General features: G+C 43.9%; 1 protein-coding gene across 8 annotated transcripts in view; it reads right to left on the bottom strand.

Annotated features, from left to right (window-relative positions):
• The window catches only part of LOC129240415 (spectrin beta chain, non-erythrocytic 5), a 111,504-nt gene that overhangs the window by 5,579 nt on the left and 91,987 nt on the right, over positions 1-13,938 (bottom strand). For 7 of the 8 annotated variants that reach the window (XM_054876189.1, XM_054876193.1, XM_054876191.1 and 4 more), the window contains 13 exons: positions 13,547-13,734; positions 12,631-13,410; positions 11,968-12,559; positions 10,821-11,896; positions 10,606-10,752; positions 9,815-10,193; positions 9,608-9,747; positions 7,922-9,532; positions 1,963-7,843; positions 1,678-1,890; positions 1,471-1,612; positions 1,270-1,407; positions 667-1,062 (listed from right to left, as the gene is read on the bottom strand). In XM_054876189.1, coding sequence (XP_054732164.1) covers positions 667-1,062; positions 1,270-1,407; positions 1,471-1,612; positions 1,678-1,890; positions 1,963-7,843; positions 7,922-9,532; positions 9,608-9,747; positions 9,815-10,193; positions 10,606-10,752; positions 10,821-11,896; positions 11,968-12,559; positions 12,631-13,410; positions 13,547-13,734 — 11,683 coding nt within the window. The remainder of the gene's footprint in view (positions 1-666; positions 1,063-1,269; positions 1,408-1,470; positions 1,613-1,677; positions 1,891-1,962; positions 7,844-7,921; positions 9,533-9,607; positions 9,748-9,814; positions 10,194-10,605; positions 10,753-10,820; positions 11,897-11,967; positions 12,560-12,630; positions 13,411-13,546; positions 13,735-13,938) is intronic. The other variant, XM_054876197.1, reaches the window with a different exon arrangement.

Here is a 13,938-nt window from a genome sequence, read left to right as displayed (position 1 = left end):
GATAAAATCAAGAACTACACAATGAACTCAATTTACCCAGAAAAGAAGAGTTGGACAACAGTGCGTATATATATCTGTAGTAGACAAGCTCTATCTAATACATATGGACAGAAAAATGTCGAAAGCTTGATATTTTGTACAGCAAAATTACATAAGTAGTTCATTAAAATTTTTAAATTTTCGTAACAGTTCCCAAGCTTGTAAGAAAATTAATGCGAAGTTGGGGAAACTATGCAAGAAATTATTCCATATTCGAATTTGTCTCCTTGTATCGGTTACCTTTGCGTAAATATTTGAATCAGATTGAAAATGTTAGTATAAATGACATACAAAGTAAAAATAAAATATGTAGAATATCTAAATATAAAGTCAAAAATAGCGGCAAATAACCAAATATCTCTGCGTTATCTAACTAATTAAGATGCGGTTAAATGTGTAAGCAGGCATAGCGAGTTTAAGTGCAGGTGTATGAATAATGGGTAGGTTATGGCTAACCGGTTCCATCGCTATTGCTCAAGCCCATGTAACTTGGATTATTTATGGAGTTGTTATCGGTTGTAAAATGCCACACAGTGCGACTAGTCGTCGTAGATGATGATGTTGTTGTTGTTGTTGTTGTGGCCGTTGTTGGCGACCCAGTGTTGTTCGTATGTAACATGTGTTTACCATTGTTGTTGTTATTGTTGTTAACGTTGGTGTTGCTGTTACTACCGCCACTCGAATTCGAGCTGGTCGAAATTGTTGTGTGTATAGTGCGCTTGGCGGCTTTAACGGTCGGCGGACTGCCGATACCGCTCGACTCCACCTCTATGAACTTTCGCGAGGCGTCCATGCGTCCACTTGCAACGGGCGTGCGCGCTATTAGGTGCTGTTGAGTGCGCATGTAGTTGCCTTGTGACGAGTGCAGTTCCGGTTGTTGTTGCTGCTGCTGCTGCTGGTGGTGGTGATGCGGATGCTGCATTGCTGCCGCGTTTAAAGCATTTATACGCTGTTGAATTTGCGGATGGTGCGAATGGGTACTTCCCACAGGTGGCATAGTTGTAGGCAAAGGTGGAGGATTTTCTAATTTACGTTTGTTGGGGTGGATTGATCAAGAATGAACGTATGAATGATTTGGTTTACACATACTTTAAATGAAAGCTAATATTCTAACAATTATGGACTTTATTCATATCTCTTGATATGTACAAGGACAAGGGGCTTTGTGTTTAACAGAAGGGAACGTGTTTTGGGACAGGGAATTATTTCAAATCTACATTTTGCATGTACCTGATTGTCTGGCCTCACTATTGCGTTTAAGCACAACATTGTCGTCATTTGAACCGTTTTGGAAGCCGGAAATGCCTGCGGGTAAAGTGGAGGATTGCAATCGCGATGAGCTGCCGCCGTAATTAGCTTCACTCAAATCTGTTGAAATATGATTTATTGCAGGATTAAAATGCACAATGAAAAGTTACAGCAAAATGTTACCATTGCTGGAGTTGTTGCGATTTCTCAGTACCACTAGATTCTCGGTACTTTGACGGTGTGGCACTGGTGGTGGTGCACCTCTGGGTGGTATTGGTGGCTTCTGCTCAAAACCATATGATGCCGTAGGTGAGGATGGTGATGTCTGTTGGAGCATTTTCCAAATTAAAATTAAACCGTTTTATTCATCCGCAAAGTAGTAGCGCTTACCCTTTGTTGCTGTTGTTGCAACTGCTGCTGTTGCATTTGTTTTTGCAGGAAATTCATTTGTGGTGTCGCGGAGCTTGCCGACATGCCGCTGTTGATCGAGTCGTTGCGTGAGATGGCACGTCTTTGCGAGTCCGGTGACGATGTTCGCGAGCTTACCGGCGATTCTATCTGACTACTGGCAATTTTAATATCTGGGAAACTGTTCGACTGTTGCTGTAAATACAAAAATATATGAATATAGTAGTATCTGCGTTTCTGATCTTACACACAGTTGTATATACATACCTTCATTGATTCGTCGTAACTCAGCAGTTGTAGATTTGGTGGCAGACTAGCATGGAAAGATATCTTACGCACCCAGTCGTTCATTATTTCCAACGACGGCGCTTCGAACAGGAATTCGGATCCATCGGGCAACTTCAACCTGAATACGTACTTCTTCTTGGTGTAGTCTTCGGCACGTTCACATTTGGCGCCGAGAATATTGACTGGTGCATTCGCTGTTTTCTGTTGTAGGAAATCATTTTCATCCTTGAAGAAGCACAAGAGTTGGCCACACAGCACTGTATGGAATTGTTTCCAGGACCTCACTGGTGCCTTCTTACCACCCGATTGCAAGCCATGCTTACGTTCCAGCATTCCCTGTATTTCGACAGGTGGTAGATCGAATCCTTCACCTTTCTGATTCTTGCGGAACGATTGAGCACGACGACGTGTGGTGAATGATGGTGTGCGCTTTGGTGGCTTCTGTTGGACCTTCATACTCTCGGCACGCTTCACATTTGTGTCCGAGCCGCGACGTAAGCGATCACCGAACATGCCACTGGAGCTGCTTTTCTGCAATGAATACTGATCCTCGTCGAAGGGTGAACGCAATGGCGATGTGACAGAAACGGCCGGTGATTGTGGGGCATTGTTGGTGTTCACAGTGACCATGGGCGTTGAAAAGATTGGTGTCTTTTCTTGTGCAGCAGCATTTTGGCGGTTTTCTAATTGCTTTTCGGCGCGTCTTCGCTCATCGTTGAGTCGTTGCAATTCTTTCTGCTTCAGCATCTCTAGTCGTTCCTTCTCTAAGCGTTCTTTCTCTTTCTGTTTGGCTAATTTTTCGCTTTCAACTTGTTTGCGGAATCGCTGTTCAAGCAATGTAATGCGCTTGATGGCTTGGAACTTCTCCTCCTGCGCGGCGACGGTCTTTTCGAAATCTTGATGACGGCGCAATAAATCTTCAACTTGTGGTATCGAATCGCCCAGTTTGGCATCTTTTAATAGGGGCTCGCGACTTATTATCCAGTTTTCGAGGATCTCTGCGTCCTTAAGAAAGATTTGTGTATCCAAGTTAAGTTCGTAAATTTCTTTGCGTTGTTGCAGCGTATTTTTCAAAAGTTCGTGTCGTTGCTGCAGTACCTGAATCTTCTCTTCAATTTCATGCGCAAGGAAATGCTTTTCGTTAATTAACTTCTTCCCATTTGCAGTGAAGTTAGCGAAGGTCTCATCACGCGCATGTATTTCAGCGTGGTGCTCTTTCACACTTGCCAACAGCGATTCTGCGCCCGCAACTGTTGTCGCCAGATCTGGTGCTGTGATCTTAGCCAGCATTTCATTGATCCAGGCAATTAAGTCACGATACTCATCAAAGTAGGACTGTAAATGCTCTGCCTGTTGCAATTTTTCTTTGCGTGCATTCGTCTTCTCCATCAGGTCGGTCCATGCCTCCACAGTCTCATCGCGTTTCACTTCGATGTGCTCCCTTGCGTCGGGATAGATTTCTCCTAATTTGGTTGCCTCAATAAGCACTGTATCCACCTGTTCCTTGATTGCGACAAGTTCGCCTTCAAAAACTGAGTGTTTGCGGCTCAAAGCTTGGATGCTCTCCAAATCCTGCCCGTAATCCTCAGATATAAGTGAAGCCTCCTTCTCGTTGATCAAGGAAATCGTTTCATCGGCCACGCGATCGTAGACATGTACTTGCTTTGCACCAGCCAGTGCATCCTGACGTGCATTGACTAGATCCTTCAGCTCTTCCCATAACTGTTTGGTCTCACCGCGTTTGGTTTTAATTGAATTACGGTAAGGGTTGTTTTCTTTGATAAGTTCATCACCATGCTCTAAACAAGCTTGCACGCGTCCTTCGTTAGCATTTAGATTAGATACGAAAGACTCGAACGCCAAAATTAATTGTTCAACATGCTCAACGTCCTCTCCATAATCCTCGGACGCGGTGACTGCCATCTGATCACCAATCCATTCGTGCAAATCTTCCACCTCACGCAAGTACTCGAACAATTTCTTGCATTCGGTTAAACGCACTTCCCGGTCTTTAGCCAATCGCAACAACTCTTCGTATTGTTTAGTCACTGTATCATTCTTTGCGGAGATATTATCACTATCGAAGTGATTACGTTCAACAAGGCCGGTGGCAAGTTTGTTGACCTTCTCTATCGAACTCTTAAACGCGATCAGCTCACGTTGCAAAACTTCGAGCTTCTTTTGATGCGATTGCACTGAGGTCTCATCACGACCGTAGTCGCTGGAAGCAAGTATTGGTCGTTTTTCGCGTATCCATGCTTCTGCTTCGTTCGCCTCCACATAAAACATTTGACTCTCCACCGCATCCAAAAGTCGCAATCTGCGTATACTGGCGACGTCTCGAAGATTTACTAGTTTCTTTTGTAGCAAGTCGCATTTGTATTGCACCTGTTCACTAGCGAAATGGTCGTCGCGTATCATCTGTTGTCCACGCTGTATCAGTGCCTTAATTAGCGGTTCTTGAGAGATAATCTCAGCCTCAAGTCCCTGATGTTTCTTTTGAAGTACTTGCACAGCTATTAGGCTACTGCCCAAATCTTGAGAATTGGCTATTGCCTCCTTTTCGGTTAACCATTGCAATTCATCTTCCGCATCTCGAAGAAATTGTTGAAGACTCAAAGAATCTTCGAGATTTTCGCGGCGTATAGTAATGGGTTCGTGCATTGTACGATAGCGCTTGATTGTTGCCATAGCGCGCTCGTGTATTTCCTCTTTAAGGAAATGATCGGCTTGGAAGAATTTTTCATCGGTTTGTTTGATTTGATCAGCCAGGTCGTTATGGTGGGCTACGTCGGCTTCAAGGCGCTCATGTTTCTTAATTAAATGATTTACTGTGGCCAAATCTTTGCCGTAATCTTCACTCGACAAATGCGACTCAACTTCGTCCATCCAGTTATTGAACTCGTCCAGGCTGCGATTGAATGCTTGCGCTTCGTAAGCTTGATTGAGTTTTTCTTTTTTCTCTTTAGATGCTGCTTTCAGTTTGCTCCAATCACTTTCAAGCATCTTCAGCTGTTGGGCTATTTCCTCCTTCGCAAAGTGTTCGTCCTTGATGAGGCGTTCCCCTTCATTTATTACGTCGTTAACACGCGATGCATTTGTCAACAATTCACTGTCGAATGTGGTGTGTTTCTGTATTTTGCTTTGCAAATTGTTCGGTTCGCGGTAGTTTTCGTCTAGCGCCACTTGCATCTTTTGCACCAGCCAACGATCGATTTCGTATAAACTACGAAGAAACTCGTGCAGTTGTAGTGATTGTATCAGCTTTTGCTTACGTTCCTGTGACAACCCGTTTAGCTTCTCCTTTCGTCGGAGCACATAATTCAATTTCTCTGTTATGACATCTGCATCTTTCGGCTCACCCTCCAAAATGCTTTTGGCGAACTTCTGCAGTTCCGTTACGTTGTCTGAGTCCAACAATTTTTCAAATGCGTCGTGCTTTTTAATCAGACGTTCCACGGCGGGATATGAATCACCTAAGTCATCATTGTTTAGGAAGGCTTCTTTGTTAGCCAACCAGATTTCCACTTGCTCCACCTGAGCCTTGAACAAATGCAGTTGATGTGCTTCGGTCAAATCTCTGGCTCGTTCATTCCATGCCTCGTGCAATGTGCTATGTAAATCCTCAAGTATCGTCAAGTACTGTTTGACGTTTGCTGGTTTCTTCATACCGCTGAGTGTTTCTCCATGTGCCTTTAAGTCATTAAATGCCTTATCACGTCCGTCAATTTCCACTTTGCGTTCTTGGTGTAACTCTAATTGCGTCTCGCAATCGCTTATTGTCATCGGCGCTTGTGCGGCTTTCATTTTCTTTATCATGTCGTTCACCCAGAGCTCCAACTCCTTTATGTCAGAGACGAATTTATGCACCAAATAAGCATCATTGAGAATAGCGCGTCGTTTAATTGATAAATCTTGTAGATTTTGCCATGATGTACGAAGCTCGTCAATTTTCTGCTCAATGTCCTTGACGCGATCAGGATAACGCTTCAGTAGAGTCTGCGCAACTAGTTCGTGCTCGCCGATCTTCTGTTTCACCGCCGACATATCGCGCTCCAGTGCATCCTCGCGACGAATAAGAGTTTCCACGGCTGCCAAATCACGACCAGTATCATCGGAACTCATGGCCAGTGCTTTTTCGGCAATACGATCAGCTGTATCGTCGACATCGCGGTTGAAAACGTGAATTTCATTGGCTTCGCCAAGAAGAGCCCTATAGGCGCTTAGTGCACCTTGGAGGTCACGCCATTTGCTGTTAAAGTCGCGACGTCGTTTATCAATACGCTTAGTTTCTGCTGGTACTTCACCTTGACTAATAAGCTTATCAGCCAAGTTATTGATGTGCTTCACTCGTTGATCATCGACCCGCATATCTGAATCTACATCATCCAATTTGCGTTCCAGCGCATTGCAGTGCTCCAAATCTCGACCGGTGTCACTAGCTTGAATCATCATTTCCTTGTCCCGAATCCAGGCGGAAATCTTGTCTAGCTGATTATTGAACTCCAATATGTCTTGAGCTTCCTCGAGACCTCGTCCCCGGTTGTCCAACTCCTCGAGTAGGTTCTTCCAGGCGACCACGACTCGTTCCACTGCTTGTTTGATTTCCAACGAAGATTCGTGCTGTTTAGTCAAAAGAATCATGCCGGTTTCCTGTATTTCTTGTATTCGACCTTGATTGGCAGCAACTTCGGCTTGGAAGGCCTGGTGCTTTTGGAGTTTCTTTATCTTTTCATCTAGATTGGACACTTCAGCGTAACTGGCTGCATCAGCTTCAAGTTTTTTCTCCTTTTCATTTATCCACGATTCAGCTTCGGCGCAATCACGTACGAATTGGGCGTACAAGAGCGCGTCTTCCAATTTGTATCGACGCACGGCGCAAAGATCTTTTACTTTTTGTCGGCGCGCTAAAACACCTTGTAGGATGGTTTGAATATTTGCGCTATCGTAATGGCGTTGCTCAATAAGTTTGCGGCCATGCTCCTGCAACAAGGCCACTTTTTCTTCCTGCGTCTGAATGAGACGTTCGAATTCATCGTGCTTCTTTATCTGGTTCTGAACATCTTCGACGGTTTGACCAAAATCGGAACTGCTGAGCGCTGCCTGTTGGGAACTAGAAAGATTGTCGATCTGCTTCGCATCGCGTAAGAAACAGAACAAATCAATTTTCTGCTCCAACATTATCTTCTTCTTGTTCCATGCCGCATGCAACTTCTGACGTTCGTCCAACATAGCGGCGCATTTTTCCTCTACTTCTGCGGCAGCATAATGGCCAGTTTGCACCATAGAATCGCTCAATTCATTCAAGTAACGGAATTTATCCTCTCGTGCTTCAATTTCACCATATATAGCATCATGCTGGATCTTCAACGCTGTCGCACCAGCAGCATCGCTGACATGCTCTTCAGCCTGCAGAGCAGCACGTAGATTGGACGACCAAGACATAATGTCACGCACATCTGTTAAGAAGGATTGTAGATCCGAACTAGCGGCTAACCGATCGCTGCGAGCTCCTGAGCGCTCTTTCAAATCATTCCAAGCTGCCACAACCTTGTCTTGTTGCTGAGCTATGGCAGCAGCGTTCGAGGGATATTTTGCTTGAAGACGAACAGAATCTTCAACCAAAACCTGTAGTTGCGCTTCCAAAGCGACGAGGTCATTTTCGAAACCTTCATGTTTTCGTAAAAGTGCCAAAGCTGAGTTCAAGTCTTTGCCCAGCTCCGAGGAGAGTGCTGCATTTTTGTCTTGAATACGGAAAAGTGCCTCGGCAACATCGCGATGGAAACGATGAATTTCACCCGCAGCATGCAACTTTTGCTCCCGTTGATTTAGTAATTTCAGCAGATTTTCCCAAGATTCCCTAAAACGAAGTATAGACATAGTTGGATAATTTATATATTTACACATACATATGCATTACACCTCAATTTTTACTCACCTTAGTTGTTCCTGGCGCTTCTCAACATCTGTGGCGTATGGACTCTCGGTGTCGATAAGTTTCTTGGCCAATACTTCACACTGGTTCACACGATCAGAGCCTATTTCAACACGATGTTTTAGGTCGTCAAACTTGTTTTGAAGCAGCTGAAGATGTTCATAGTCTTGTCCGTAGTCCTCGGATGATGCTGCTTGTTCTTGCTCCTTAATCCATTGCTCTACCTCATCGGATTCCAAGAAGTATTCGTGCATATAGAGGCTCTCCATTAGACGCATTTGGCGTTGTGAAGCTAACTTATGCAGTGACTTTAACATTTTGTCGATAAGTTGTTGTTTCGCAGTAAGAATTTTACTGTCCGGATGTCCGGCGGCTACCATGGCGGCACAATTGTGCCCCATTTCGGTAACAATACCAGAGTACGTGTCCAGCTCCAGTTCGATTGTCTTGTGTTTGGTCAGCAATTTAGCGGCTGAATCGCGATCGCGCCCATACTCAGTGGAGCGCAGTGCATTGCTTCTCTCACCCAACCATGATTCAATCTCCCCGGCGTCGGACAAGTACTGCTGCGCCTTCAATGACATCTCCAGCTTCTTACCGCGATCACTTGAATCACTCTCTAAGTCTGCCCAGGCATCTTCTAACTTTGCACACAATGCCTTCACGTTCTCTTTTTCAGGGTGACTTTGTGCAATCAGCGTTTGTCCTGACTGCAAAGCTTTGTTGATCATGGGCTGATGGCCTTTAATTTCGGCTTCGAGTTTTTTATGTTTCTTCGAAAGAGTCTGTGCTTGGTGCAGATTTTGTCCTAATTCCTTAGACTTAGCTGCTGGCATGTGATCATTGATCCACTGGAATTCGGCGTCCAATTCAAAGACGAATTTGTGGTAGTTCAAGCTCTCTTCAAGTTCTTCACGACGCTTCTGTACTGGTCCGCGCAATAATTTGAAGCGATTTTGAATGTCCTTTGTTTCGTCTTTGATGTGGACTGCATTAAAATGACCCTCATGTGCCATCTCGTCTCCAGTACTAACCAGTTCGACGATCTTATGCTCCCATACCGTTATCTCGGACTCGAGTAACTGATGTTTGTTGATCAAATCCTTACAGCTACGTAAATCGTTACCAACGTCCCTACTCTTCAAGGCAGCATCTAATTCGGCCACTTTCTGTTTAGCATCATCAATAGCACGGTTGTGTTCACGCTGTGACACGGCTTGCTCCAACTTGCGTCCCTTATCTTCTGAGAGCAATAATAAGTCTTTCCACTTTTGATTCAAATCGACCATTCTACTCTCCACTGCAGGCACACGATTATTTGCGGCTATCAGTGCCTTTCCGTCCTTATTTATGTTGCGCAATTGACCTTCATTTGCTCTTAGTTCACGCTCGAAAGCTTTGTGTTTCTGCAGCTTACGTGGCAGGTTGGTAAGATCACGATAACTTTCATCGCCGGCGATCTTGGTTTTGTCGCTCAACCACACGGCAAGGTCGTCAGCCTCAGCAGCGAATTTGTGGTAGTCTTTCGAGGCTTGAAGTGAACGCTTGCGCTCAAAGGCACGGTCTTCCACCGCTTTCCTTTTGCCCAAAACTTGGTTGCGTCTGTCATCGATGCTGGAAAAATGCACGAAAAATTATTTTTGTAAAGTTAACCAATATTTGTTCTAGATATAGGGTTGGTATAGTTACTATTTTTTATCGTAGTGGTCGTTGGCAATCAATTTGTCGGCATTGTCAGAAAAACCTTTGAGAATTTTATCCTGAGCCATTAGGCTCTTTTCAAAATCAAGATGTCTCTTCAGTATAGCTTCCACTTCATCGAGAGAATTCTAGAATGAAATTAAATAAGAGAATCTATTCATAGGAATTTTCATGTGCATTTAGGCGTCAACTTACACCCAAATTATTGTATTCGAGAAAAGCTTCATGGCTTTTTGTGGTTGCATCGATTTTGTCTGCTTCCCTATTAAATATTTGTAGCTCAACGCATTGTTGTAACCATTTCTGTTTCTCCACCCAACCGCGGTGTATAGCATCTTGTTCGGCCTTTAGACGATCAATGATTTTTACGGTCTCTTCCATATTCGGTTTTCCATCGGACAGTTGCTTTCCTAAATTAATGACCTCAACAAATTCATTGTCATGAGCCTTGATATCGTCGCCTAAATCGTTGTGTTTCTTCAGTAGGTTGTTGGCCGTTTCAACGTCACGCGCTGACTCATCGGCATTCAACTGATCTTTGACGGAATCGATCCAAGCGAGCAACGTTTTTGCACTAAACGACAAAGGAGTTAAAAAACAAAAATTAATCAAAACAAGTAAGAATGGCTAATATCGGTCCGGATCGAATGTTATGTACCCGAGCGAGCACATTTACGATAAAAAGTACAATAAAATTTAATTTGGACTGACTCTTAATTTTTAGTATCAAACGAACTCATAGAGATGGGGGTTATAGGGTTTATCAGATGGGCGTATGTAAGGTTTACCTTAACATATAAAAACTGCGCATGGTTCTGAGCCCAATAACATTTAAGTAGAATGTAATTGGGGTGGGGAACAACATTTGCATCAAGTTTGGATCAGTTTTATAAAGTCTCTAGCAAGATAGCCCATTTATTAAAAAAATGGTTCATCGTTTGTACATAATTTGAGTAATTTAGCTTCATTATAACAGAGATAAATACCTGTTGTTGAAAATTTGTTGACCAACTGCGCTCTCAATGCGCGCCCGCAACTCACTGCCTTTGCCATGGACCTGCTTCCACATATCCAACACCTCCTGTTGTCGCGCCGTTACATTATTTCGTTCCGCAGGATATGCATTCTTTACTCTGGAAACATAATTAGATTCGATTTAGGGCTGAGACAACATCGAGTTTCGTATATGTAAAGAACTTACGAATTTCCCAGATAGTTAACACGATTCACTTTCTCCTCCACAGGTGCTAGCTCACGTTCCAAGTTCTGGTGTCGTCGCTGCAACGCTTGCACCGTTTTCAAATCTGGACTAATTACAGCCGTATCCAGCTGGATCATCTTCTCGTTCATCCAAACCTTAGCCTCATCACATGTACGATTGAAGAGATCCACACTAGATGCTCCTTCCAAACTCTTTTCACGTTGCGCTTTTGCGTTATTCAGGCGTTGCCAAATTTGATGTATCTGTCGTTGACGTGCAATTATTTTGTCCAGTTGGGAATGCCCTTGACGGCGGAAGTTATCAACAGCACCATCGATTTCCTCAATGCGCTTCGAGGCCGCCGATAAGTCAGTAAGGAATTTTTCGAACTTTCGTTTTGCATTCTCCACACCTTCACCATCGTCCGAATTAATAATGCGCTCTTTTTCTTTCATCCATTTCTCAAAATCGTCACATTCCCGATAAAAGCCGAAAAGATGTATAGAGTCTTCGAGTAGCGCATGACGTTTCTGTGCGGTATCCTGTAATTCATCGTAGGTGCTGTTTATACGTTTTTGCCGCTTCTCTACACTATCGGCATTCTCGTTAATACTGTTCGAGGAAACGCGTCGCTTGATTAGTGGTTTTGGAGGCGCTGCAATTGGTTTGATACGCTTGACGGGTACGACTTGGCGCACCAAGATAGTCTTTTTCACCTTCTGCAGTGTTTTGACCTTTTCTGCTTTCGGCACAATGCACGCCACGGGGCGAGGATCGATTTCACGCACATAATTGGCCGGAACAAAGCCTTCCAAGCCGTTTTCTTTACGTACACACCACCAATCGTCGTTGGTTTTCGACTTCAGCAGCATCACCTCACCCTTATCCATTTTCATACCTTGACCCTCGAAGGGAAACATTGAACGGACGTGTGGCAATAATTTCATTTCCGTAACTTTCTTATGTTCCAGCTTCTCTACCCACTCATCCTCCCACACCTCTTTTGGCACAAGGCGGGTCTCGTTCACCCATTCTTCCTGCTCAATTTCGGGCATTTCTGGCTCAGCAGCTGAAAGCTAAACCAAAAAAAAACCAAGTAATCAACAATTTTAGTACTGATTTCTTCCAGAGGAAACGACCTACATACCTCAAGTGTACAGATGCCGGCTTTAATTAGCTTGTCGGCCTGTTGGTTCAAATTAAGTATATCACCAGAGTAGGCATTCAATTCGCCCTGCAAATCGCGATGCCGCTGTAGAAGCGCCTGTGCTGAAGGTTCATCGGTGCCGTAATCATTTGACTTCACCAAAGCCATTTTTTCATTTAACCACGATTCCGCCTCGTTGGCATCAGTGTAGAATTGATACGCCTCGGCAGCATCTTCAAGCTGGCGACGACGCAGCTCCACCAACTCTTCTAAAGCCTTCCAATGCTCTGCCAAAGACTCAATACGACTTTTGATGTCTAGCGAACGTGGATGTTTTTCGCCAATCAACTTCTTGGCAGCGTCTGACATCTGCGCCGATTTCGGCTTTCGCACCTTTATTTCATCCTCGAGAGCTTTGTGCTTCTGCTGCAGCGAAAGTACCGCGCGCAAGTCTTTAGCTGTTATACCCGTCTTGCAGATACGTTGTTTGTCAACTAGCCAACCTTCTTCATTGTCATAATCTTCCATGAAATGGTAAAAGTTTCTCGCTTCCTCCAGACATGCGCGTCGCTTTGCACATAACTTCAGCAAACTGCAAAGGTAAAAGCAATTCGATTATCAATTGGTATTGTCGATAGGTTTGACATTTTCCGTTATACTCACATGGCATAGGCCTCTTCCAGCTCAGCGAGACGCTGCACAAGTAGCGCAGCATCTTTTTGCTCAGACGTTCTATATGGTTGTGCTTGGCGGTTGAAACGTTTCAATGTTTCGCCAAATGTGTTCACTTGAAGTTCCTGTAACGAATGCGCCTGCAGCAGCTCTTCTACACCCAACAAATGCGGGCCAACATCCTCGGATGCAAACTGTGTTTGCAATTCCTTTACCGCTTCAGTTGTGCTGGCGATTTCGCGTAACAAATTCATGAGTGTGCTCATTTGAGACAAATTCAAACGTTGATTCTCAAGCAGTTCCAGTAATTTTCGCCACTTATCCATAACTTCTGTCTCGCGTTTCTTCACACGCTCCTTGCCATGATAGTTTTCACGCTCCAATTCATTGGCCATGGCGGTCAGATCGTTAAAACGTTCCACACGTGCCAATATGTCCGCCGAAATGGCTTCGTGCTTCTTCAGAGTAGCGTCCACTTGCCGCAAGTAACGCGGATCGGAGAGCACTTGAATCATCTCCTTCAGGTATCCCTCACGCAGCACGGACTTCTTCTCAAATTTGTAATTGAGTTGTTCGAGCTTCTCTTGGCGCAAAAGTTCCTCGCGGAGTGCAACCTCACGATTGTGCTCAGCATATTCGAGCAGTTGCCACGCCTTTTCAATATCATTTACCAATTGTCCCTCTTGTGGGTTGTAGGGCGGTTGGTTTAGTGCTTTTAACAGTGTATTAATGGTAAAGTAAAGCGCTTCGATTTCACTGCGTTCCTTATACCTAATCGAGGCAGTGATGAAAAACAATCAAATAACAATTCATAAGCACGTAAATATGTCGATTCAATTATTCAATTTTTGGGTAGACAACTTCAGCTATACTGCAATTTCTACATACTTTTATTTCTGTTACTTACTTTGGCGGCTTTTCAATTGTTCGGTACTCCTTGAACGCCAGCAATTCTCGCTGTATACCCTCCAACGAATTGGGAAAATCTCTTTGCTGTAATTCCAGCGTTTTGAGTCTGATCCAACTTAAGAGATTTGTTGTTAGGCGCTCGTAATAGATTTTTTTGCGGTCAGCATCCATCAACTGTCCCACAATCTGGAAAAACAATCAATGAAATGATAAGAAACTTTCAATCATAGGCGGAGCAATGCGATCTGGGCTTGACTTAAAAAAGTGCATGAATATGTACATATATACATTGTACAAAATAAATTAAAAAACAAAAAAAAAAGAGAATTATTTTATGAAACATTTTCGTTTGACTGCTCACCATAGACAATAAGGTGAGTAAAAATCAAT

The sequence above is a fragment of the Anastrepha obliqua genome, chromosome 3 (assembly GCF_027943255.1).
Source record: "Anastrepha obliqua isolate idAnaObli1 chromosome 3, idAnaObli1_1.0, whole genome shotgun sequence".
In the NCBI taxonomy this organism is placed as follows: domain Eukaryota; kingdom Metazoa; phylum Arthropoda; class Insecta; order Diptera; family Tephritidae; genus Anastrepha; species Anastrepha obliqua.
Note: the sequence above shows the minus strand (reverse complement) of the source record. Positions and strands in the feature narration are given on the sequence as shown.